Below are 25411 nucleotides of genomic sequence, written 5' to 3'. Positions count from 1 at the left end.
GCATGTACATAGTATATATGCATGCATTGACTTCGAAACTGTCTACCTACTCTGCAGCCAACACTCTCTCCAACAGTTCTTGACCCTTTAAATCCAAATCCGGATACTTTCTCAACTGGCGCAAATCCGTCCAGAAATGCTTCGCATCACCATGCCCATCGCCATGCGCATCGAAGCGCTCCTGTAGCAGCTTTTTCCACGCGGCATCCTCCTCAGTCCACCCCCAAGATGCTGAAACATATTCGTACCATATAGGGTAATAAGCCGCATATTCCCAATCAAGAAGTCCAACAACTTCTCCATCTTTGACTATGATATTCCCTAGATTGAGATCACAATGAGTAAGGACGTAGGGTGCGCATTTAGGCAGACGTTCCTTCAGATTCTCCAAGGCTCGTTGCGGTAGCGAATTTGGAAGGGTCAAGCTGAGAGCATCCCAGAGCTCGAGGTCAGAGTGAAAAGACCGGTGAGGGTTAAAGCCAGAGAAAAGTAAAGCCGGGTAAGCAGGACTTCCATCAACGCACTGTATAGACGGTGACGTGATAGATCGTAGTCGCTTGCGAAGTTCAACAAGTTGATCCGCTATGTCCGTTCGCTGGGTTCCGGATAAAGAAGACCAAGCCTGCTCCAGCGTCTGGCCATGTATCCGCTCTGAAAGTACAAAATATGTCCCTGCGCCATCGACCCAGTCACGCAAGATCCGGGGAGCGGGAATATCGGGGTGGTGGGTTGCAAGGTGGTTTAGTGTTGTCACTTCTGTCTTTGGGGTTTCGTCGTCTGGGCGTTCTTTCAAGATCACATCGGATCCGATTGACCATACGCCCCGCTTGCTTGCGCCGTAGAAGAGCTTGACGTGGCTGGAATAGTGGCAATTCCGTTGTTGTGCGGCCGTCCATCCGCAGGCGATGCATGCTTTGGGTGATTCTAAGGTCATGATGGGGAAGAGAAGATGAGAGTCTTGAAGGTTACGGAATGGGGGTGGGTGTTTACTGGGATTTGTAGCAAGGATACGAGTTATTCACCGCTCCTTGGAAAAAAAGGCACTGCACGGCCAATAGGAGACGATGGTAGCAGTAGGTCACCCTGGCCGTGGTTGTACGGCGAATTGGGTGTATTAACTGGGATATAATTGTATGGTTGATGTGGTATCAGAACTATTTACACAACATTCATTCGGACTCTCTCCACCAACATTCAAGACTTGACATCCGCCCCTTTAAGAAGCGCGAGGACCTCCCTCCGTCTAGAAGAAAGCTTCAAGCTCCTCATCTTCGCCGGACTACACTGCGCCCCCGCCTTGCTGAGCAGACTAATCGTCTTCAGCAGGGGCGGGATGTTATACGGTAGGGTATTCGGATCCAGCGCCATTTTGATAGCATACCGCAGCAGTGAATTAGTACCTTCCGGGCCATTATCATCATCTGGACCCGTTACCGGCGCACCGGCTTCTAGCAGGGCTTTCACCATCTCTGGTTTGGGCGGAATGGCTTGCTGGACTGCGTTCGATAGGTGCGAGTACCCGACTCGCCCACCAACTCGTAATAATGGCTCCAGACTCCAGACTGCGCCCATCGTAACGGCGTAGTCAACGCCTACAGCTGCGAAGATGGAGTTCTTCGAGAGTAGATATTCAAGGAGTGGTTGTCGGCGGTGATCAATCGTCTCGCGGATTGCGCGCCGGAAGACATGCGACTCCTCTGTCACCAGTACTTCGACTAGATCTCTCCAATCCTTCGCGATGGCGAACACGACGGGCCCATCTCTGTCCAGTGAGAGGGGGTTTTGGTCCCACTCATCGGTTTCCTGGCCCCATCCGTACTTGTAGTAGACGCGCTGAGCACCGTGCTCTAGTAAGAGGGTTGTCATTGTGAGGTTCTTGGTCTGCACTGCTTTCATGAGGACACGCTGCGGACTTCCGTCTGGGAGACGAAAGTCGGGAGAGGCGCCTTTATTAAGGAGGAGCTCGGCCATTTTGATATCAGATATGTCAACTGCTTTCCACAGTATGGTCTTTTCAGAGTCCGGGTTGGGATAGATCGTGTTGGCATCAGCTCCGTATTCCAAGAGAAGAGCCACCATGTCATAATCGTGCGCTGTAATAGCCTGCACGATATACTTCGAGTCAAGATCTGCTGCCCCGGTGCGATTCGGCGTGCTCTCAAGTAACAGCTGAACAATATGCCGATGTCCAAAGTCAAACGCACATTCAAAAGCAGTGGTTTCCTCCCCTTCACCTTCACCCAACGGAATAGGACGAGTAAACGAAGTCCCCCGACTCAGCATCAGCTGCACGAAGAAACTGTTCCCCGCCCCAGCCACAACAGCAGAAACGACCGAGTCGGAGAAGTCATCGTGCAGGGGCAGTTTCTTGAGAAGCTCGCGGTATCGGTTGAGCGGGTCGTTGTCGTAGAGCAGACATGCCCATACCAAGACGAACTCCACGCACGCGCTCAGAGACTGTTTCTGGAGTAATGCCTTGAAGTCATTCCGGATCTTGACTCGTTGTGCAGGATCCGGAATCTCGCGCAGCGAGTTCGCCTCGTCGACGTCGCCTGCCTGTTCGTATAGCTCGGCGAGGAGAAGCACGCCCTCTTTGTAGGATGGGTCATTCACACCAGATGCAAACTCGGAGTCGTGGATCACCTCTCGACACAGCGATTTGGCTGATTCGACGCGTCCTCTGCTGGATAGATCGCGCGCGGTTTGGAGCTTTGTCTGATAATCTGAGAGTTCGGGGTCTTGATCGGTGACTTGTGTTGTTGGCTCAGTGCCTCTGAGCATGCTGGAACTCTCATCATCACAAGACTCGGCATCGCTCATGTTCGTATTCGACGCGGGAACCTCCCACTTCTCGCTATCGGTCATCCATCGCGCAATCTTCTCCTCTGGTGCTTGTGTCATCGCCCCGAGAACGGACTGCATATCGTCGACGGCCGTGCTAGCAGAGGTATCGAGCGCAACAGCCGAGTCGAGACACTTCTGCACCGAGCCAGGGAGCGTGCAGCTCTCGTCATTGTCCGGCCTCTGCTTCTGCGCGAGGCGCGTCAATCGCTTGATCTGTCTCTGCAGCTGGCCAATCCCATCCAGCACATCCTCCTGCTTACTTTCACTGCTTGCTTGGATGTGCAGGGCAAGACAGACGTGGATCATCTGCAGACTCATATTCATCGCGGTGTGGAAGGAAATCACCCTCCCGCGTAGGAGAGCCAGTTCCTGCGCCTTGTCGCTGAGCTTGAGGTGCGTTGCTACTCGACGCATAGACTGCCCTACGGGTCCGTGGGTTTGTGCTTTTGTAAGAATCTCATTGATTCCCTCGACTGTCTCTCCGCAGTCTTGTATACTGCACTCCATTATTGTCATGACAATAATCTACAGCCAAGGGAAAACAGACGTACCACCCCTCCAGAGAATCAAACAACTTCACATCATCCCCCAAGCTAGCAGCTAGCTCCTTGCCATGGTCACTTAGCGCATCATGCACGCTGTCCAGCGCACGGGAAAGAGTGCGCAGGTCTTTTCCGAATAGCGCGATGACATTGTCGACTTCTTTCACCTCCTCCACGTAGGCATGGAGGAGTCTGGCGATTTTGAAACAGGAGGCGCTTATCCCCGCTGCTGCGGAGGCGATGGAGATTGGATCCATGGGAGCATGGATTCAGTGGCTCCCTAGGGAGTGGCGGGCGAGAAGGCGAAGAGAAATATATGTGGTAACTACTAGTCGCGCCTAGCTCGTGTCTTGGATCGGCATGGTGGGGGTTTGTTTATTGGGTCCGAGGACTAGGAGTAAGAACGTACTGGAGAGATGTCAGCTCAATTGCCGTGCGCGGGATAAATTGAAGGAACAAGCTGTGAAAGGGCTATTAATATGCTCCAAACTATGGCTGAAGTGACCTATTTGGATAATCCTAATTCATTTCATTCCACTCCTATCATCACAATGTACAGATTCAATGCCCGTAGAAAAAGAAAGAGTATCAAAACTAAGAGAATTAGAGCAAGTACCCCCTCTAATAAGAGACCCAAACTATGCATGCTATGCCCATAGCACCATCATTGATTGCCCGTCCGGGCTCCGGAATCAGAACCAGACCAGACACCGGAAAGAAAACGGTCCATAAGACAATAGAACGTGAAACAATAAGAGAGAGACACACACGCACAGAAACCGGACCGGCCGTATCTCGATACCTATCCACCTCGTTCACCAAACTCCCGCGCCCACTCTTCATACCTCCGCAATCCATCCGGAGACACGCTGGGCCGGATAGAGTAGAGACTCGCTTCGAAGTCCTGGAACTTAATTGGCCGGATCTGGTCCATGGGTGTGTGTAGGAGGGCCTCGCCTAAATTCCGGAGGGGGCCCATGGCGGCGTCTTTGGCGAGGGCTGTGATGTCAGAGCCGGAGAAGCCTGTGACATGAATTGTAAGAAAAAAGCAACAGAAAAAGAGAAACGAGAACATACCGTCAGTAACCTGGACCAGCACCTGGATATCATCGTCGCTTAGCTCCTGGTGCTGGTGACCTAGAAGCTTGCGCAGCTGCTGCTCGCGGACGTGTTGCTCCGGCAGTGGGATGTACTGTCTCCGCACGAAACGGCGGCGGGCTGCCTCGTCGATGTCCCATGGCATATTGGTCGCAGCCAGTACCAGGACACGACTGGCGTCGCCTTCTTTCTTCTCGCGGGCGGATTGCTCGCGACCTGCTGCGGCGCGTTGGAGGTCGGACCATTGAATCAGAAACTCGGTCTTAGAGCGGCGGGATGCTTCATGCTCGGAACCGGATGACCGTGCAGACAGCAAGGAATCAATCTCGTCGACGAAGATGATGGATGGGGCAAGGACTTTGGCGAGGCCGAAGAGTGCACGCACGAGCTTTTCGCTTTCGCCGTGCCATTTCGATGTGAGGGTTGATGAGGAGACGGAAAAGAAGGTTGATTTGGACTCGGTGGCTACGGCACGCGCAAGCATGGTCTTGCCGGTCCCGGGAGGACCGAAGAGTAGCATACCCCGAGCGGGCTCGCGAAGACCCGAGAAGAGATCGGGTCGAAGGAATGGGTAGACGACTGCCTCTTTGAGGGCCTTTTTGGCACCCTCCAGGCCGGCAATATCGTCCCAGTGCACTTCGTCTCCGCGCACAACGATGTCGTTCAGGATCTGCCGTGCGGATGGCAGGTCGACACCTTTGGGTAGTTTCTGAACGATCTTCGTGATATCGTTGTTCTCGTCTTCATCCTCTCCGTCCTCTGCCTCACTCTCCGACGACCGCTTGGCCCATGAATCTTGGTCGCTGGACGACGGTGTCTCACGACGCTTGATTGGAGGTGGCTTGCGCCGAGGCACGCCGTTGCCATTCCCAGTCGAAACCGTCATGCGCTCAACTCCCCGCCGAAGGTCATCCCCGCTGCCCGATGAGTGTGAGGGATGCGCTGATTGACCGACATTAGCAGACCGAGGTGCGGATTTCGTCCGTGGCTGGCTGCTCGAAAGATTGGCCTCGCGATCCAGTCGAGGCGTCAAGGGCCGAGAATTGCTCTCAGACCTAGAGGTCTGTGCTACTGCGCCCGGTGGTGGAAGTGAAGTCCTCAACCCTACAGGTTTCGGTTTCACAGAAGGTCTCGGTGGCCCTGCGGAGGAGTTGGGGGGAGTGAAATCATCTGGGTTTGGCATTGACAAAGAGGATGCATGAGGGGGAGGAGGAGGAGGAGGTCTGCGGGCAGAAGACTGAACCTGGGGTCTGCGAGGAGATGACTGAACAGGCTGCCGGCGTGGCGACGATGTCAGGCCAGGCGAAGAACGAGGTTCTCGCCAATTAGCAGCCGGGATACGGTCGGTCGCCGAAGCCACAGGCACAGTCTTGTGGGATGAGTGGGAAAGTTCATCTGCCGAACTGTACTTTGGATCTGCCTCGCGGCGGAAACTGGGGCTTTGTGCGGCGCTCCGTCGTGACGAAGCCAACGCCGCATCACTAACAGTTTTCTCACTCGAGGCGGGCCGATAGATATGGCCCCAAGCCAGCCCCGCCGCTTTCGAAGCAGCCTGTCTCGTTTCCTTGCGTCTGGGTGTCTTCTTCGCACTTTTCTTGCCGTCGCCACTGCGCAGCGTCGTCAGCATGCGCCGCTCGGGACTGGAGCCGCGCGATTTGGATTTGCCGGACGAATTGGAGTTCATCCGTAGTGCGGGTGAGCTACCGGACGGCATTGCTGTCGGAGGAGGGGTGTCTTCGTCGGGGGTGGGCTGTTTCGGCCACGGGTGGCCAGGAATAGCGGCCGGTTTGGAGAGATCGGTGTAGCCGACGGCGGGGATGGTACCGTCGCCGATCCAGCCGGGGTTGTTGTGGTTGGAGAAAGAGGGAGAAGGGCTCACGGTGGACTTTTTCAACTGAGCGGACCCTGATTCTTTGTTGGAGTTGTTGTTGGGTGCTTCTTTTCTGCTTTCGCGAAGGGCGCCGAGCAGATCGACTCGTTCTCGGCATTGGATCTCTAGTTTGCGAATAGAGTCTTGCAGGGCTTTTTCAGTCTCGGACTTGGGGGTGTAGGTCGTCGACACACGGCGCGCATTGTGATGGTAGATGGTCTCGAGAGCGGCTCGCCACGATCGCAGCGCTTCCTCTTCGTTGTTCTGCGGGGAGGATCCGATTAGTGAGTGACGGGGACACTTTTTTCCACAACACGACAGGCACTCACCTGGCCCTCAAAGTAGACCGCGGTTGAACACGATAGATAACACTCGTCGTATGTCTTCTGCAGCGAAGACGAGGGCTTGGGGCGCATCATTCAGCTCGTCGCGGAGAGAAGAGGAGGGAAAGGATGATCGGCCGGGCGGGTTTGGGCGTGACGTCGTTGTCTGCATGCGGTAAGTGCCGGTGTGGGCAGAAGGACCACCACTCCGGGCTAGTCGTAGGATAGGTAGGAGATGGTCATAGGAAATAGGACACTCCAGGATTATCAAGCCATTCATCTATCCGCGGATCTATGGGTACATGCACACTCCAAACCAGGTATATCGATGGTCGAGAGGAAAGAAAGAAGAAACCAAAGAAAAGCCCAAGCCCGCCCAAGGATTCATTTCGCGTGGCAACGCCGGTGAAACGGTATACGAGACACATCGCACGGGGATAAGAACAAGAGGCGCATCAACACCCGCCCAACAGCAGAAACACAGAAATATGCCCAGATTTGATTTCCCCCCAAACTATACATTGCCAGATTCGCTTTTTGGTGGTTGGATCGAGGCGGAGGCCAAAACATGCAAGGAGACTCCGCAGGATTTGGCTGATTCGGTCACTGCTCAAGTGGCATCGGAGATGCTTTTGTTTTGCACATGTGGGACAGGGGAGAGCTCCCTCCCTGTCGCATTGAGAGGTCGGATGAAGAGAAGAAAAAAAAGGCGTGGCGTTTACAAAGCAGGATATCTATCGAAACATGTGGACAGGAAAGGGTGACTTCATCTGCCGACGGGTTGCTTTCCAGTCAGCGAGCAGTGGTGATGTGCCGGTCATTTTAGTCAAGATGGCGCTTGAAATACGCCTTGGCCATCTCATAGGATGTCCTACACAGTGTTAGCAACGGGACTGCAATGTGACCAACCAGACAACAAAACATACCAACAGATCGCCGTACTCGGCATGGTGGAAATAATCCGGGGCCGCATGCCCCGCAAGAAGCCCGTCCACCCAAATTGGCGCTTGATGATGGCCGCAGCGTTGAAGAGACCACGGGCGGAGCGAACCTCTTCGCTCTGCGCCAGGCCGCGGGTCTGAAGGAGCGTCTTGACGACGTCTAGAGGAGTGGTGATTCCAGCGGCAAAGGCACCGGCCAGACCACCGGCGATGCAGTGGGTAAAAGGGTCGTATTCCATCTTGGGGTTCATCACCTTGGAGATGGACTCGTAGGCGACAAACTGCGTAGCCGTGAAGGGCACGGTCATGCAGAGCGTGGTAGGGTAGGAGACGTAGAAAGCCTGGACGCCCTCGGTGCGATAGAGCGTTCGGGCGCATTGGAGAAGGCTCTTGTGGATCGAGCCGTGGACCTGCATGCGCTGCTTGATCACTGTAGAGGAATTAGCAATGCCCTCCGAAAGTAAACAAGGGAAGAACTCACCATCAAATGGATTCATCAATGCATCGCTGGCAATCGTGGCTGCAGCGCCGCTGGTCGCTGCAGCTAAAGGGTGATGCCCTTCGTCGACATTGCCACCAGCCATATCCTTGACGAGCTCGTACGTACCGAAATACACCGCGTGTGCCGGACCTAGTGTTCGCCTCGAATCAGCCTCCTGTTCTTCTTGTGGATATTGAGCACCGCGTACCTGCACCAACAATCACACTCGAGACACCCTTCCATAGTGTCCGCCAGCCTTCAATGCGATAGATTGTGGACACCGCATTGGTCAACCCCGTGTAGAGACCTCCGGTCGAAGGGTGCAAGATTTGCATGCGAGTCTAGTGAAGTTTTCGGTCAGTTTCATGCCATGTAGCCAGCAGAAACGCACTCACCTTGAGCAAATCCACCGGGTACATAACTGAGTGTTCCTGTTGAATTCCCGCCGCTGGTCAGTCCACGAGCTCCCATTTCTTCGAGGAATCGAAATCGCCATACCGCTATCCCTGCGAAAGCACCGGCTAACATATTCCGACCGAGGCCATAGTTGGAAGGGAGCGTCTCGTAACTGCAGAAGATAGCGAGCGCACCACGTTAGCCTGGACATCCATCATCACATCACACACAGTCGAACCGGGTCGGAGAACACCAAAACGACAGGGGAGCAGAACGCGCTCGTCAGAAAAACCTCCACAGATGAACTGCGCATGTTCCGAGCAAGGTCCGTCTGCACCGTGTCGCGATGCTCTCCATCGACCGATGACAAAAAAAGAGGTGGCCACCTACTCATATTCCGGATCCGCAATCTGGTCGGGAAGAGCCATGGAGCTCGGCTAGCTCAAGGCGCAGCCGGAGTGAGAGGGAGCGAAATCGAGAAAAGTCGTCGTCGTGATTGGAGATGCTTGTGAAAATGCGCGGATGGCGGTTAGGCTCGTGTAGCCAGGTGTTGGAGGCGTTGGGGTGGGTGTTGGCGGAATGAGCAAGTCGCTTCTCCGAGGAGGAAAAAAAACGGCGGCTCCGTCTGTCCAGGCCCGCCCGTCGATAGGCAAAGAGCGAACAGCGAGGGAGTGAGAAAGGGAGGAATGATAAGGAAAATCGGAGAAGCAACGAAGAATGCGAAGAAGAGAAATCGTAATAAATTTTTTTGGGCCTGAAGGTTTGGAGCACGGGCAGAAAGGGCCGAACTCGCCAAATCCATCAGTGGTGATTCTTCTGGCCGAGGAATTTCCCTAACCCCGAGCATCCTCTACTACGCCTCACTAGATACTATCTTATTTCTCCCTAAATGATATTCCTCCCCTGTCTACTCCTCTTCATCAATTTCACCCTTTTCCCCAGCCTGTTCCGTCATCGGCGCTTAGCTAATCACCACCGTGGTACCTGAGTCCGAGGTACCCTGGCCGCCGTTTGCCAGTCGATTGGTACCTCGGACCTAGGTACCCCTTGTCGGCGGGAAAAAAGTTTTATCTGATTGATAAGACCGGCCGGACACCAATTTGAAGAATCGCTAGTCCGCTTCAGGGGATGCTCCTCGTACGGACTGGCTGTGTGTATTCCGTACATACTAATTAACTTAACTTAGTCCATAGCATTTAGTGGACACCATGCTCACCCAAACTAGATATTACTCATGCCTATCCCCAAGTGCTCGACTGCCGTACCATAGATAGGGTCCTAACGGCGCTCGGGCAGCCGAGGCCCGGGGAGGCTCGACAGGAGTCCGGGCAGAATAACCCGACGGACGCTAGCTGGTTTGCTCGATGCTGGACCCAGGTTATGTGCGTGGACTTACGCTTATGTACTTGCCACAGGAAAGGAAATAATACGCATGTAATAATAATGATAACAGGCTATGGATTGTGGAAGACATACAAAGAATCAAAAAATCAAACCAAAAAAAACACCTCGACGCCGCATTGATGGCCAGGAGGAGGGGGCATGTAGGAACACAGAGAGTCCGTGGACGAACGGGGAAGCGTCTTAAGAGCATGATCGGACTGAGGGAAAGTGGGCGGGTGCATTGCTAACGGAATGTAGATGTGCTCGGGCAAATCATTCACGGTCGTTAAGGGGTCTGGTATGTCTCTCGCCGAGACGAAGGTAAATGTTGGAGTTGAGGGGGTTACCAGGTTACGTTGAATGACCATTCCCCTGGAGATGATGTTAGCAATATGCAAGTCAAAAAGAAAGACGGGAAGACGTACCACTCTTAAGGTTCTCGGCAGTGTCGCTCAACAGGATGATGCGGCGCTTGTTGCAGTAAGCCGTCTTGTCCAGGATGTCGACTTTGAGGTTCGCCAGGTCCGGGACGGGCTTCTCGAACATCTCACTCAAGCTCTCGACCGCCATCTCCAGGTCTTTCTGGTTATCCTCGAAGATCTCGGTCAGGTTGTTGCGCGCGAGGTAGAAGGCAAACGCATACGTCCACTTCAGGGTCTGCCGGCACTGCTGTAGCGCCTGCGAAGCCGTGTCCAGAAACTGTACCTCGATCCACGACAGGCCCGACTGCGACTGCAGGCTAGTCATCTTCTTCTCGGTCTTGAGATAGAGGTCCTTGTCTAGCTTGGCGGACTGTTCGTGGTTTGCATACCGGTTATAGTAGTGTAGGTACCGCTCCAGCGAGGCGCGCGACTTGGCTTGGGCACCGCGGGCGTCGGACCCAGACTTCTCCTCGTATCGATTGCAGTTGTACCAGCTGGTTCCGTGCTCCGACCACAGACCCATGCACATCCAGCAGAACTCATGTTTGCACTTGCGACAGGTCATGTGGTTGCATCCGCCGTTCTTCTCGATCGTCGACTGGCACCGTGGGCATTCCTTGGTGTTGGCCGAGATCCAGTTGGCCGTCTCAGAGTCGTCCTCACACTTCTGCAGCCACATCTTCACCAGGCCACACGGAGTAGGCTGGTGATCGTTAAGGGTGCAGCCGAAACAGAACTCGTGCGAGCAGGCACATTTCACTGTTGGCACAATGCGGCGCAGATCGCGGTTCTTTACATGGCAGTCCACCGCGTACTCGCAGTTAGGCGCCGGGCACCACCGTAGATTCTCTTTGTCGTCCACGTATGTTCGTGTCAGCAGGATCCGATATCTGGATGAATGAAAAGTCAGCCCAAGCCCCCTCTCAAAATACCAGCCAACGTACCGCTCCTTGAGATCATTCGTGACCAGGAGATCAAGCGATCGAGAATCCACGATACGGTGGCAACCTTCACCCGGACACTCGATGCGAGCAGCCTCCCCTTCCTCCTTGATTTTCTGGGCCAAGTAGTGACGATAGCAGTCCACGCAGAAACGGTGGCCACAGCGCATCGCGTACGACTTGAGGCCCTCGCCATCCTCACAACAGATCTCACACATGAACCCCGGGATGGTTTCCATCTTTGCAGCACCTTCAAAGTTTGTCCCCAAGCCCGCATCCTCCAACGTCGTCTCGGGATGGTCCATGTATGACTCAATCAGCTTCTCCCGCTTCCATCGCCCAAACCGGAGCAGGATGGCTGCCGACTCTGGCGGCAGGCCCAGGATGGCGGAGACATCGCTAATCTGGGCTAGCTGTTCTCGTTCGATATCTGCAGGGTTGAGCACCTTGAACTCGACTTCGTAGGGTTTTCGCTTTTGGGTAAGCAGGTCTTTGTCGTCGGAGAATCCGCCGTCGAGATCACCAAAATCTGGAAGAGCAGATCGTTCGTTAATGCTATTCAGTAGGTCTGAAAGAAAAGCTTGTACTCACCCTCTCCTAGACTATCATTGTCGCTGTCCTGGGTGTCCAAAAAGTCATCCTGGCTCGACACGTCAGACATGAAGTCATCATCTGAATCCATGCTGGTCGTGGCGGAGGTGATGAGATCCTTCTTTGCCGAAACAGAGCTCACGGAGCTGCCCCTCGCAGTCAACCCCGTCGTCGCTGTGGCAGGTGTAGGTGTTGGTGTGGGCGGACGCGGTGGTTCCAAGGGCGTGGTGGCGAGGCCGGGGCCGGAAGCAGCCTTGGTGGCGGCTTTGGCTTTAGAGGGGGGCTGGCTGTCCGCAATCGCCTCGGCCGCCTTTCTTTTACGTGTTGAAGGGGCCGTGGTGAAACAAGGGGGAAAGGGGGAAGGCACTGAAATGCCGTTTGGGCGTTGGGGAGAAGGCAGTTGGAGAAGTTTTGTGATCGGTCGAACAACACGTCACAGTCAGGGCGGAGGGGTCGGGCCGGGAACAAGTGGGGAGTCCCGTGATGAGGTATAGTTCCCAGAGCTGTTGCACTCGGCGGTGGATGGACATGGACGACATGGAATATGAACTAACAAAGAAACCTGGGATGCCTGTCTCCATATATGGTATATCCAGCAAACTGACTAATCTTCTTCACTCTCATCCTCTTCTTCCTCACTACTCTCCTCCTCCTCTGCTTCAGCAAGCCAATCCACAAACTGTTGAGCCTGAGCCCGTACAGTCCGCATCTCCTCCGACGCAGTCGATCGCTCATCCCTCCACCACTGCTCATACGCCTCCTCATCCACCAGCTCCAGCTCATACAGCTCCTTTGCCGTAAACAGCAAGACCGTGTCCCCCTTGTGGCGATGGATCAAGTCTTGCTGTAGCAGAAGCAGCAGATCCACCTGGTCCTTCTTCGCTTCCTTGTTGCGGTCAAATAGACAGCAGCGGTCCACGACCTCGCGGTACTTGGAAAAGACGTCGTGGACAGCTTCGCCGGCGCCCTTGCCGCCTTCCATCAATTGCTGGATGTGCTTCATGAAGGAGACCACCACGGCACGTCGCATTGCTTGGTCGGATGCATTGGCGGTCATGCGCATGCTTACCAGCTCTAGCACCACCACGTCTGCGGCGTTGTCATCGCGCAGCATGTCAAATGCACTGGAGGAGGCTTCGTGGTAGAAGTTGTCTTGTTCCTCGTCGCCGCTGGAGAAACTGCTTCGGCCGGACCGTGGCCAGGATCCTTCTGATAATTCCGATGACAGTGTGGAGATCGAGGCAGAAGAAAGAGAGAGATTGGGCATGCGGTAAACTGAAAAGGAGGGTTAGCCGGATAGCCTGCAGTGAGAAAGAAAGACGAAATATACCAAGTCCGGACGAGGCTTCGCTTGCGGCGTCCTCATCTTCATCATCCTCATCACCAGGTACGAACTCATAGCCTTCTCCACCAGCGCCAACAACCTTGGGATCACTGGCAACATCCATGCCATCCCGCGAGGCCTTAGTGATCCGCTGCCCGCTCGGAACAGCCACACCATCTGCAATCTTGACCCCGTATGAGAGCAGCGCGCCAGGCGCAACCGTACACTTCTTACCGACCACGACGCCATCCGCAACAATAGCACCACGGACATCTGACCCGTCCCCAATCACAACGTGATCCCAGATATATGCGCCGTCAAGCTTAACGTTCTTCCCGATCTTGCAGTTGCGGCCCAGAACGGTGTTGTGCACTGTCGTCCGGTCTCCGATACTCGTCCCCGACCCAATCACCGTGCGGCGACCGACCACACAGGACCGCGCGAGCGTCACCCCTTGCTCCTGGTACAAACTGCCCTTGCGCAGATCGTACGTATGCCCAGGAAGCAGGTTAGTGTCCGGGCACAAGGGATATGTCCAGCGGGAGATGATATCCTTGCTCACGGCATCGTATGCCTTCAAGTTCCGCACCCGCGCAGCGTAGTTCTCCCTGATAATGTGCGTATGGAGCGTCTTGCCGTTCAGCTCGTAGTCCTTCAGCACACCATACAAGAAATGTTTCCGGGGGGATTGGTAGTCGAAACTATCCGACCACAGACTCAGCACATCAGGCGTACAGATATCGATACTGCAGTCGATGAGATCCTGACGAATATCCAGCTCCGCATGTGAGAGGATAATATCCGTATCGATATTCAGCCGCGCGGGCTGGTCGTCGTCCGCCCGCTCGTCGATTTCCTCGTAGTGCAGACACCGGTCCTTGGTGGGGTCGATCACAAACACCGGCGAGATCGACGTGGACTTGGTCCGGTGTTTCCGGCCGGCTTCGCGCAGCACCATGGTCATGATGGCGTTCTTGTCGGCTGCGCGACGCGCGCGGTGCTTGGTGAGTGCGCCCTCGATGGGCAGGTTGCTGATCACGTCGCCGGACACGAGGATGAAATCACCTGTGATGAGGTGCTTGCCGTCCAGATCACGCATGACGTCGCCGACGGAGGTGGAGGTGGATTTGAGGAACTTGAGCTGGCTGAAGGGCGACGAGAGGGCTCTCCATTTCGAGGCACTATCCATTCATTCATTGGTTAGGGATTGCCTTCCTTTCAGTATCACGGGGGCCGCGCCAAACATACTTGATGTACTTCTCCAGCTGATCCGAATGAGCCCCGCCGTACAAGAAGACATCTTCCACGCCGGCATTGGCCAGAAACTCCAGCGTATATTCGATCAGAGGGGTATTGGCGAGGGGGAGAAGACACTATCATCGTCCAAGTCAACCATTGTGTACCCCCGAAGCTTTTCTTCCCTGACATACCCGTGGCTTGTCCAGTGTAAATGGCTCGAATCGGGTCTCGAAGGTATCCGCAAGAACCTATACCCTCCGTCAGCATCAATCCGAATCAAGGAATCCAAAAAGAAAAACATACGACAGCCTGCAGCGTCTCCTCCACCTCCTCCGCGGCATTCCCCTTCTGCTTCTGGCCACCGCCTTTTTGCTTGGGACCCATTGCTAGAAAGGCGACTAGCTGGTCTCGGACAGTTGTTGCTGCTAAGATATTCGTTACTCTCGACCAAGAAAGCGACACAAAAAAGGCTGGCGGGGAGTCATTTCAGTTTGCACTGTTTGTCTTCGTGTCCCTCACCTCATCACATGACCACCAAACCCGCCCAGCCACAGCCTTACATAAGGCATTTCACCGCCACAGCTTCCCGGCGCCGCAAAGAGTCCAGAACAACGCGCAAGGTCTGGGCCCGGCCAGGTTCAGGGGGATTGTTTGCCTTGAATCATGGGGGTGTTCTAGACCTCCGCTGCAGGTGTTCTTCGGACTCGGAATCGAGCGTTAAGGGTCCGGCTCGGGTTGTGGAGTGGAGTGGTTGGCTTTGGTTTCTCCGGGTGAAACATCCGCTTGCGTCGACAGAAATAGAAACGCTGTTACAAGGGAATTACCAGGAGGAAGACGGAAAAGACAGCCTACCTTTCCCGAGACGAAAGAAAGGCAACAAACAGTCTGATGAGAGCGCCGTGGGATGACGAGTACACCACGCCCATCGAGATTTTTCTTCGTCCCTACGCAGGGAATGGTTATTGGGGACCGGCTAGACTAGTAATGAAAAACACATTCTTATGTTTTTATCTCAAGTATGTACTAGACGAAAGATCCCTCCATGTATATGAGCGACAGCACTCGCAACACAATTCGCCACCCACATGGGAACCAGCCTCCATATGAACGCCATGACCTGTAGGGAAGAAAGATCAAAAAGAAGAGAAGAAAAAGAATGTACGATCAAGAAGGCCTTAATATAGACAGTGGGAATCGTGAGTGGACAGAAATGGAAAAAAAAAGTTGGTTTAGCTGGGCCGTCCAGCTTGCACGGCCATCATCGGCTGCGGTTGTTGGGTGTACATGCGTTGCCGTTTGGCCATGTGCCCGTTGTCTGCGGCTGTGGACATCTCGGACATCTGCCGTCGATGCGGTGGGCGAGCGGGTGTCCCTACCGCAGGGACGGCGACCGGTTGTGTGGCTGGGTACTGAACGCCGTTTTGATCGACAGTGTATGCTGCGGGCGCCGCTGAAACGTATTGTCCTTGGACGGGAGGCATGTTGGGCGGGACGGTCTGCATGCCTTGGAACTGGCCGGGGGACTGCCAGTTGTTCATAGACCCGGCGGGCGACTGGCCGGGAGAGCTGTCTTCTTTGATGGACTGGGATGCCGAAGTCTGAGCAGCCATGGCCATTGCGGCGCCAGGTGGCGCAGCTTCTATGCCTTGCGGCATCGTCTTGAGATGAACCAGATGCTTCTCAAGCATATCAAGAAGACTCTTTCGGGTGAAGGGCTTCGGAAGAACGTCATCCATGCCTGGATACAATGTCAGTCAACAACCTGGATCAACGGTGATACCATACACGTACCGTGTTGGAAGTAGAGTTGGATGTCATCACTGCGAATGTTGGAGGTCATGGCGATGATGGGGGTGCGGTCGGCCTGCCGAATAAGGTGGCACGCCGATACACCGTCTAGATGAGGCATAATGATATCCATAAGAATTAGATCGTACTTCGAGCCTTCCTGGATCTTGTTCACAGCTTCGAGACCATTGAACTAGATGTGGTGTGAGCGATAATATTCGTTGGACGGTGGAGTGGGGAACATACTGCTGTGTCAATCACGCAGTTGAAAGAATAAAGAAATTTCCCACCGATCTGTCGGCAGGTGGCATCGTCCTCCACCAAGAGAATTTGAGGGCTGCGCATCCAGCCTGGATCGACATTGGTGCTCTTTTTCCGGTTGTCAGGGTACTGTCGGCGGGCTTCGGCCGACTCGATCTCTGTCTTGGGTGGCATCGCGTATGGCACATTGTTGACATGCTCGCTGTACATGGGGTCAATCCCATTCGTGGCGCCCACGGGGTAGACCACCGGCTCTATCTCTCCGCTCATCTTGGGATAGACGAGAGCCGGGTTGGGTGCCGCAGAGGTGGACGTGCGAACGCTACCATTCCGCGTACCGGCATCCATCGAAGGTGTCGAGACCACTGCCGGGGCGCCAGCCTTTTGAGGGTCATTCATCGCTTCCAACCCGGTCAGGTTGAATTGGATTTCCGCGTTCATGTCACTCAGCAGCTTGGACGCCTGCTGCAGTGGCGATGATGGCTCGTCGCCGTTCATGGACGAACCGCCCTGCCCCTGGAACGACACGGAGGCTTTACTGTCCCGTCGCTGGCGCGCGTCCACCGACAGCAAGTAGTTCATCACCTGGTGGATGACACTCTCATGGTTCACGACCGTCTTTTGCACACGCAACACCTCCTGCATCATGAGCTGATGGTCCACGGAGAGTTGTGCAAAGCGGTCGGAAATGTGCTGGATCTGCTGCTGTTGCGCAACGATCTGCTGGTTGAGCAGATCGATCTGTTGAGTGGGTACTGATTCTTCGGTGCTTGCGGCCGGCTTGCGCGGCGCAGGGGCTTTGCGACGGATATTATCAAGGGAATCCTTGCTGTTAGCCCGGAACTCCGGGTGCTTGAATTCCCATGCCTGGGTATCGAGGGTCAGTCGAGTTCTTTTGTCTCGAGATGGCGAACCTACATTCTGCCCGTATGGCGACTGGCCACTCTCCTCGTTATTCTGTCGGACTTTGTGAAAATCGTACTTGTTGAGCTGGCGCACAAAACTGGCAAAGTTGCTGTGCTTGAAATGTTTGGGCAGGATGGTCTTGGTGAATTTCTCACACTAAACACCGCGAAGTCAGTCGAGTGCGACCGGGGATTTTCGTGGCTTTTCTGCCTTACCTCCAAGACGACGAAGCTGTCCCCTTCATCTCCCCAGCGCACGATCGAGGAGTACGAGGGGTCCTCCAGCATTCTGAGGTGGTCAGTATTTGGTGGACTCGGTGTGGGTTCGAGGGGTTCATGGCTAGTGTTGAGAGAGGGGGAGGGGAGGCAACGGCAGAGAGCGAGCGAACACTCACTTGTAGAGTTTGCGAACCTATTCCCAGACATGATTAGCATTGATTTCCGCGTAGCTCTAAGCTTGGGACTCACAAAATCGCTGGAGTTGCCCGCGGGGGCGGGATTCGCAGAGGTCTGGCCAGCGTCCATGCTGGGCTAGACGGGTCGCGACCGGTCGAACTGGGCTGCTAGGCTGAACGACCCCCGAACGGGGAATTTAACGGACGGCGAAAAAGAGCAAGAAATAAATAATGGACGTCCTCACGGGATGAAAAGGCTCGACAGGACGAACAGAAGGGGCCAAAAGGGAAAGGAGGAAGGGAAAGCGCAGGAATGAAGAATAACCGACTTGACGAACGGGGGTTCAGAGACTGTGGCTCGCGGTGGGCGGTCGAGCCAAGGACACTCGGTACATACCGTAAGGCCGTATGTCATTTACCAAGTCGGCCAATGGGGAATATGGTTCTTCGCTCTTATTATTTCGATCGAATAATAATTGAATAATCAAATGACGAGTGACGAAGTATTGTATTCCCGGGGATATCGAATGACATGGCGAATCCTTATCCACCGCTGCAGCGGCTCCTCGTGCAGCGCCGTTGTGCTGTCAGTGCGCCGAGATGGAGGGTGAGATTGGAACTAGGATGATGGCCCGAGGGTCCAACAGCAAAAAGAGACCAGGAGGAGTAAATCATGATGGGTCACGATCCAGTCTACGCCCGGGCTGATTGAGGCCGATTGCTAGGATAGTAATATGTATCTATAATCAACCCTACCGGTTATGACGAAATTATCCACCGCGCCCTTCCCTCTCCCACTGCTCTCTCACTCACTCTCCAATCACCACCACCACCTTTCCCTCTCCCATCGACTCAATTGCTGCCCACAATGTTTGCCGCCCGTCGACTCGCCACCCACGTTCCACGCGTCCGCCCCCAGGCCGCGCTCTTCCACAACACCGCGCCTGCCTTCGTGCAAAAGGGCGACACCATCCCCAACCTAGACGTGCTGGTCGAGGACTCCCCCGGCAACAAGGTCAATTTGGCCCAGGAGATCAAGGGCAAGGGCGTCATCATTGGTACCCCCGCTGCCTTCAGTACGTGACACTCCCACCCGACCTCAAAGAAAGCTCCGTCTGTCCAGTGTTGACATTCTTCGTGTTCCTGTCTAGGCCCTGCATGCTCCAGCACCCACGTTCCCGGCTACATCAACCACCCCAAGCTCAAGGAGGCTGGCCAGGTCTTTGTCATCTCCGTCAATGACCCCTTCGTGTAAGCGACACTCGACGGAAAACAGTTGTTGGATATTCGTTGACCGGGCCACTTTCCCAACAGGACTAAGGCATGGGCCGATTCCCTCGACCCGTCGGGCAAGAGCGGTGTATGTACAGATACTTCTATCTGTTTGGATCCAGCGCTGACAATTGCTGCAGGTGCGCTTCCTGGGTGACCCGACCGGCAAGTTCACCGAAGCTCTGGACCTGAGCTTCGACAGCACCTCTATCTTCGGCAACAACCGCAGCAAGCGGTACGCACTGCTGGTGGAAAACGGCAAAGTCAAGGAAGCTTTCGTGGAGCCTGATAACACCGGCGTGAATGGTATGGGTTTTCCTGTGTACTTCCAGAGTTGTTATACTGACGGACTCTCGAATAGTCTCGACTGCCGAGAAGGTGCTCGGTTAAGCCGTGTATTTTGATATCTACTGTACGCATACATAGCATAACCTGAGAAAGAAAATCTATTTCTGTTTGGGTCCGCACGCGGGCCCCAGACGATGACTTGCAATGTACAATGATCCCACCTAGTTCCAACCCAGTCAACGCCAGATCCCATTCCATTATTTTATGGCAACATTTCCCCACATATTCTTGGTCCCTTCCTTCGGGTATCTTTTAATCCTGCCAAGAAGACAGACCTGACTACTGCAGCGCCTGCCACTGCTCCGGAGTGTAGCACTTGGGCGTCCAAGCATGGATAGCAGCGATCTCCGCCTTCAGCACGGAGTTGACCAGCCGGTGGCGCGCGAGCATGTTCTTACTCTCGAACTGGGGGGAGACAATGACGGCCTGGAAGGCCTGTCCGCAACCACCTGTAGCAACCAGAAAATCAGCGTCTCTTTCTCTAGGAAAAGCCAGGAATGATGGTTTCCATACCCGACAAATCCTCAATCTCAACATGCTGTGCCTGCAGCTGCTCCATCAACTTGCTCTTCAGAGATTCGGGCGTGATCCCAGATGTGTCCGCCATGGCTGCGTTGATGGCGGCGGAGGAGCGTGCGGTGACGGAGAAGGATGATGCCCGGGGTAGGGACGGGTGCGGGGTGAGAAGATAGCGGCAGCCTCTGCTCAGGACAGTCAAGGGGCGGACGGCGCGGGAGAACATGAAGGAATTGAGAGGCCGGGAAAGGGAATGGAGGAGTGGGCAGAGTTGTTTGCTGTCGACTGCTGTACTCGGCCGGATTACAAATTCGGGATGGTCACGTGGTATCTGGAAAGGGAATTTTCGTCGTATTCGGGTCTTGTCGTTCAACGGCAGAGTTATATAGTTGGATGACGGGAACGAATACGGTAATAATATCCCTTTGTGATGGAAAAGCACACAGGAGCGCCATGTAGGGCACGGCGGACACACACTAAGTCACGGCTAGGATGTACGAACTGCAAGAAACGGCGAATTAAAGTGAGCATCTGTTCCCTTTATATACTTTCCGTTATTCTAGCATATAACTAATTCTATGCAGTGCGATGAACAGAAGCCAGCATGCACCAACTGCAGAAATCACGATATCGACTGCACCTTCTCAGCAGCTGACACAAGATCCACTGATGGCACACCACCACCAAGAAACTACCGCTTTCGATCCTATGACTTCACGTTCGACAACAAACGCAAACACAAAGCAAAAGCATCTTCCACAACAGATCAACACCGAGACTCCCCCACAGAGACACAACCACAACCACCCGGCGCAATATCCTACCCCGATCTACAACTTTTCCACAACTTCGTGATCGAAACCTACCGCACTCTGGCGGATACCCCCGAAGCGGAAAATGTATGGCAGAGGCATATTGTCCAATGGGGCATTGCCTTCCCCTCTATCTTACATCTGATACTGGCCATATCAGCACTGCATCTGGGCCATGAAAACCCCGCTCTCCGAGACCAGTACGTCCAGCAAGCAGGCGATCATTTCACCTTTGGTGTCCGCTCGGTCACTTCTATATTAAACCAGCTAAACGAAGACAACTGTCAAAAGGTCTACATCTCAGCTGTGTTGATCTGTTTCATCTATTTCGCACGAAGACCTCATGCCGGCGAATACCTGATTTTCAGTGATGATGGCCCTGGCGAATGGCAGGCTCTTATGCATGGAGTGAAGCTCATTGTACAGTCTTATCGGGAAAAGGTGTTTAGTGGGGTCCTGAAGCCTGAGTCTGGGCTTGAAGACGGCACCATCGATTCCGTCTCCCAGAGTGAAATGAACGAGTATACTGTGCATGTCGACGCAGTCCAGAGCCTGGTAGAGAAAGAGATTGCTGAAAGTGACCGCGGAATTTACGACGCAGGGATTCAAGACTTGTTGTCAGTGATGAGGGCGGTTTATATGAAGCGATCATCACAGATTCGAGCCACGGGCTTCATGCAGGTGCTTATTGGATGGCTGTATCGACTCCCTGAGGAGATGGTGAGTCTGCTGGAGCAGAAGGAGCCGGTTGCGCTTATTATCCTTGCTCATTGGGGGATGCTACTGAAGTATATGAGGTCGGTCTGGTTTATGGAGGGCTGGGATGGACATATAGTGTCTGGTGTTCGCTCTGCATTGCCTGCAAACTTGCAGCACTGGATTGAGTGGCTAGAGAAGAAGGTGGAAAAGGAAGAATGAACCTTTACGTAGCTCGACCAATCCACCAAAGTCCTATTAACCTGAAAGAGTCCAACTACCCGGAAGAATGGGATGATCCGCCACATACTATTTATCGCGCCACTGCTCGCGCGGAGGCTGTTAGACAGCGCTTGCAAGACATATCGAAAACCTATAGCTATATTGTTCTTATTACACATCGAGAGTTTATTGCGTTTCTTGTCAAGGGAAGCGGTTTCACATTTGTGAAACACGCTCGTACCGATTTGGTGTGAGTGAGGAGGCAGAGATGGAGTCGTCTAGAATGGATGGTAACGGCGACACAAAGGTACAGCAGCACTTCGGTCCGATGACTCTTGTACCGTGCGATGTTCATACAAAGCCTGTGGAGTGAGTTGATGCATAGGACTGAATCTGCGGGAGTAACCCCTTGGTACGTTGGACTGGATTTAGACGTTCTATATCCGAGTCGACAAGGTTGTCCCCGATCGAGCGATCTGCTATCAACGCAGGATCGATGGTTTCTTCAGGCCATAGTCTCTCTATTATTGGAATATGAATATCTGGTAAATATAACTGTCAATATAGCCATCAATAGCCGTAAAAATGGACGTTGCCTAAGAATATAGTGGATACTCTTTCCTTCGCCCCACTAGTATTCGTATAGAAATTTCCTAAAGCGGCAATTGACGATCCATCGGCATTTGCATCAAATCGGGGTTTTTCCAGAATATAAAAAGGATAGGGACAGAAAGTCTTTCGTATCTTTCTCAAAACAATTCTCTTTACCACATATCAACATGGATATCGTCTACCACAACGGCACGAACGGATCAAGTCCTTATGTGGACTTTTACCCTTATACACCCTCCGCAACAGCGGGATACGCTTTCACGGGGTTATTCGGCGTACTTACTGTCGTCCACTTTGTGACAATGTTTCCATTTCGCGCTGCCTATTTTATTCCCCTGATCCTAGGTGGTGTTTGTAAGCTTGGACTTCTCTTTCCTTCATAGCTACCTGAATCCGAAACTAATAGCCTCACCCTCTACCAGGCGAGACATTTGGCTACTACGGTCGAGCATGGTCCCATCAGTCCCGAACCGAGATCAAATCATGGGCTTTACAAGAGATTCTAATTCTGTGTGCACCCCCGATGATCGCAGCCACCGTCTACATGACTCTAGGGCGGATGATCCGTTCGTTCGACGCAGAGCATCTATCGAGCATGCGGACCAAATACCTCACACTTGTGTTCGTGCTCAATGACATCCTCTGTTTCTGTACACAGATCGGCGGTGCAGGCGTACAAGTCACTGGGAATGTGAAGGTCATGGATATTGGCAAGAAAGTCGTGCTAGCGGGATTGATTTTCTCGCTGGTTATCTTCGCCTTGTTCATATGGATTTCTTTCAAGTTCCAGAGAAGGCTGCAAAATCAACCCACACCCGTCGTGGCCCAGAATCCGGAGCTCAAATGGCGCAGATATATGGTGGCGCTGTATATCGCGTGCTTTGCGTTGATGCTGCGCAACCTCGTACGAACTATTCAGTTTGCTTCTCCACGCACTTCGGCTATCAATATCAAGGAGGCATTTATTTATGTGTTTGATGCGTTCTTGATGTTTTTGACTTTGCTGGTTTTGCTTTTTTATCATCCGGGATTGCTCATCAAGAGAACGCGTCGGCTTGCTAAAGTGGACCAGAGCTATGGACTTCTTACTTCTGGTACCTATTAGACACATGCTTGTTGGACAGGCATGAAACTAGAAGAACGTGATTGATTACAGAGAGGCGATTGAGCAAATATATCAATTCAAACTATCTGCTTGTCCCTGTAAGGCCTAAGACAAAAGTATAATCGAATAAACCAAAAGTCAGTCCACCGAAAAAGGCAAGAATTATAGTACTGAAGCAAAGAGCTGACTGAGATTTGCTGGAGACACTCGAAACCGTGACAGCTTATGTTGTGGTGGATGCCGTGCAATGTCGTGCCTAATGAGATGGTCAGCTTGTTTGACGTACAAGATAAACTCCAAAGATAAAACGTACATTTTATTCGGCAGAAGCCGCAGCAGCGTCGGCAGCATCGAAACGCTTATAGGGAGGGTCGCAGACCGGATCACCGGGCTTGAAATTCCATTTGGGCATGCACGGTGTCGGGGCAGCAGTGGCCACCGTCAAGAAGACAGCGCAGACAGCAAGGATATTATAAAAAGACACCATTTTAGATCGAAATTTGGCTTTGAATCTGATATTTGAATCTGGTGTTTCTTATGACAACTCTATCTCTTTATTTATATTTGCCAAACGAACCTGGCATCCTCGTATCAGGCGATATGTTTATTGAGGTACGTTTCGAGCTTCAAATAACCCTCCGGCCATCCCTCTGATCATCATGAGATAATATTGTTGATTGGATAAAAAGATGTGAGGCTTTCGCCACGCCTTGTTTGAACAAAGAACGCCGCCGCGTGGGAGCCCTAACAAACTGGGGAGTTCCCTAAGCTTCCCATGGACCCACTACTGAAAACAGGACTGAATAGAAAATGATTGAATTCCAATTTCCACTAAGCTAATATCATCTCGGCACATTGGCAGAAATACCATGCGCGAAATTGATTTATGTAGCGTTAAATACACCTCAATTGATCCCCTGGCTAAAGTCATAGGCGTTGCCAAATGCGCTATTCAGATACTGATCCTTGATAGCGGTTTTTGATGCCCATTCCACGGGGATTTCCAAGGACCGCTCATTTTTGATGATGCCCTCTAGATCATCTGCGAGTTGCAATTTCATTTGATTTCGATACCACGGCGCGAAATGAACTGTTGAAAGCCATCAAAATTATATTCAACTCCAACTTCTTGTTGCAGGTTAAACTTACTCATTGCTAGCATAACTCGAACTGTATCCGTTTGATTGCCAACTCCAGCGTGCCAGAGTCGCAGATCACGGATGATGATAGAACCCTTCGGTACAACTGGCTGAATAGGGGGACGGATCACCCGGCGCTTTTCTAGCTCTCCAGTCTTGATCCGACCACTTGCCCGCTCGCCGTGTTGACCTTCTTGAATATACAAGTTTGAATCCTTGTGCGTCCCGAGCCAGACCTCAGTCGAGCCATTTTCCGGTGTCATGGTTATGAGAGGGACGTTGACAACATAGGCAAATGGGTGAGTAGGGTGTTCAAAATCTGCGTCTGAGTGCACCGGCTGAGAGGCCGGGGGGTTTTCGGGTGTCGGCGGCATGGCAGTGTTTCCAGAACAAAAGGTCCATTTGGGGCGTGGACCTAATGCGGTCGATGTGATCTGAGTCGCAATGGGATCTAAAGCATAATTAGAATGAAACGTTTAATAGTTATTCCGTATTGACCTACTTAGGAATATTTCAGACTCGAAGTACTCGCGCATCGGAGGAGGGTCTTGCTGGAGATTGTTGGGGTTGTAGTTGAACGGAGCGCTTTCCTTTCGCGCGTAGAGCTTGTAGGCATCTTGTACCATCTTCTCGTTCAATCGGTCGAGCATATCAGGGGGAACGACATCATTCACAAGGACAAGACCATCGCTATGCAGACTCCGCATGGCAACCTCAAGGTTTTGTGGACTTAGACGCCCATTTTGAATTTCGGTCTTTGATGGACTAATCGCAATGGGAGAACTTCTGGCTGTACTATGAAGCCGCATTGTTTTAGCCAGAGCTGGTGTGGCCCGGCATGGTCTCAAGAGTCTTGAAAGCATTGCGATGAAAGATTGGTAAATTGACCAAGTTGGAAATTATAAAAAACGAACCATCGACGGCAGGACTTTTCCTGCATCTTAT

The 25411-nt window shown here is 53.1% G+C and overlaps 11 protein-coding genes across 11 annotated transcripts; 3 read left to right on the top strand and 8 right to left on the bottom strand.

Moving 5' to 3' along the window:
- Positions 1–46: 46 nt before the first annotated feature.
- Positions 47–934, bottom strand: N7474_006499 (aminoglycoside phosphotransferase family protein; the record flags this gene model as incomplete). Its single annotated transcript, XM_057197909.1, has 1 exon — positions 47–934. The coding sequence occupies one exon, from the start codon at positions 932–934 to the stop codon at positions 47–49; it is 888 nt and encodes a 295-aa protein (XP_057051349.1).
- Positions 935–1194: 260 nt separating this feature from the next.
- N7474_006498 (uncharacterized protein) lies at positions 1195–3643 on the bottom strand (the record flags this gene model as incomplete). The annotated part of the gene is made up of 2 exons (XM_057197908.1): positions 1195–3340; positions 3396–3643. The coding sequence occupies 2 exons, from the start codon at positions 3641–3643 to the stop codon at positions 1195–1197; spliced, it is 2394 nt and encodes a 797-aa protein (XP_057051348.1).
- A 545-nt stretch (positions 3644–4188) lies between these two features.
- On the bottom strand, positions 4189–6773 carry N7474_006497 (uncharacterized protein; the record flags this gene model as incomplete). Its single annotated transcript, XM_057197907.1, has 3 exons — positions 4189–4409; positions 4464–6618; positions 6684–6773. 3 exons carry the CDS (start codon positions 6771–6773, stop codon positions 4189–4191), a joined length of 2466 nt encoding a protein of 821 aa, XP_057051347.1.
- A 726-nt stretch (positions 6774–7499) lies between these two features.
- mrsA (putative mitochondrial carrier protein) lies at positions 7500–8808 on the bottom strand (the record flags this gene model as incomplete). The annotated part of the gene is made up of 7 exons (XM_057197906.1): positions 7500–7548; positions 7604–8048; positions 8100–8249; positions 8308–8440; positions 8495–8530; positions 8598–8667; positions 8726–8808. 7 exons carry the CDS (start codon positions 8806–8808, stop codon positions 7500–7502), a joined length of 966 nt encoding a protein of 321 aa, XP_057051346.1.
- Positions 8809–10277: 1469 nt separating this feature from the next.
- On the bottom strand, positions 10278–14779 carry N7474_006495 (Zinc finger C6HC-type; the record flags this gene model as incomplete). The annotated part of the gene is made up of 6 exons (XM_057197905.1): positions 10278–11770; positions 11833–12096; positions 12451–13107; positions 13163–14337; positions 14405–14481; positions 14699–14779. 6 exons carry the CDS (start codon positions 14777–14779, stop codon positions 10278–10280), a joined length of 3747 nt encoding a protein of 1248 aa, XP_057051345.1.
- An 845-nt stretch (positions 14780–15624) lies between these two features.
- skn7 (uncharacterized protein) lies at positions 15625–17874 on the bottom strand (the record flags this gene model as incomplete). Its single annotated transcript, XM_057197904.1, has 7 exons — positions 15625–16133; positions 16187–16376; positions 16430–17311; positions 17363–17506; positions 17566–17638; positions 17745–17761; positions 17818–17874. 7 exons carry the CDS (start codon positions 17872–17874, stop codon positions 15625–15627), a joined length of 1872 nt encoding a protein of 623 aa, XP_057051344.1.
- Positions 17875–18612: 738 nt separating this feature from the next.
- N7474_006493 (peroxiredoxin family protein) lies at positions 18613–19406 on the top strand (the record flags this gene model as incomplete). The annotated part of the gene is made up of 5 exons (XM_057197903.1): positions 18613–18820; positions 18896–18995; positions 19059–19104; positions 19157–19322; positions 19378–19406. The coding sequence occupies 5 exons, from the start codon at positions 18613–18615 to the stop codon at positions 19404–19406; spliced, it is 549 nt and encodes a 182-aa protein (XP_057051343.1).
- Positions 19407–19643: 237 nt separating this feature from the next.
- N7474_006492 (BolA protein) lies at positions 19644–20106 on the bottom strand (the record flags this gene model as incomplete). Its single annotated transcript, XM_057197902.1, has 2 exons — positions 19644–19813; positions 19878–20106. 2 exons carry the CDS (start codon positions 20104–20106, stop codon positions 19644–19646), a joined length of 399 nt encoding a protein of 132 aa, XP_057051342.1.
- Positions 20107–20458: 352 nt separating this feature from the next.
- N7474_006491 (Zn(II)2Cys6 transcription factor domain-containing protein) lies at positions 20459–21610 on the top strand (the record flags this gene model as incomplete). The annotated part of the gene is made up of 1 exon (XM_057197901.1): positions 20459–21610. One exon carries the CDS (start codon positions 20459–20461, stop codon positions 21608–21610), a length of 1152 nt encoding a protein of 383 aa, XP_057051341.1.
- A 779-nt stretch (positions 21611–22389) lies between these two features.
- On the top strand, positions 22390–23327 carry N7474_006490 (RTA1 domain-containing protein; the record flags this gene model as incomplete). The annotated part of the gene is made up of 2 exons (XM_057197900.1): positions 22390–22576; positions 22645–23327. The coding sequence occupies 2 exons, from the start codon at positions 22390–22392 to the stop codon at positions 23325–23327; spliced, it is 870 nt and encodes a 289-aa protein (XP_057051340.1).
- Positions 23328–24232: 905 nt separating this feature from the next.
- N7474_006489 (phytanoyl-CoA dioxygenase family protein) lies at positions 24233–25275 on the bottom strand (the record flags this gene model as incomplete). The annotated part of the gene is made up of 3 exons (XM_057197899.1): positions 24233–24417; positions 24477–24917; positions 24969–25275. The coding sequence occupies 3 exons, from the start codon at positions 25273–25275 to the stop codon at positions 24233–24235; spliced, it is 933 nt and encodes a 310-aa protein (XP_057051339.1).
- Between the last annotated feature and the right edge of the window lie 136 nt (positions 25276–25411).

This window comes from Penicillium riverlandense (assembly GCF_028828495.1).
Source record: "Penicillium riverlandense strain IBT 135883 chromosome Unknown utg000006l_segment0_segment0, whole genome shotgun sequence".
NCBI lineage: Eukaryota > Fungi > Ascomycota > Eurotiomycetes > Eurotiales > Aspergillaceae > Penicillium > Penicillium riverlandense.
Note: the sequence above shows the minus strand (reverse complement) of the source record. Positions and strands in the feature narration are given on the sequence as shown.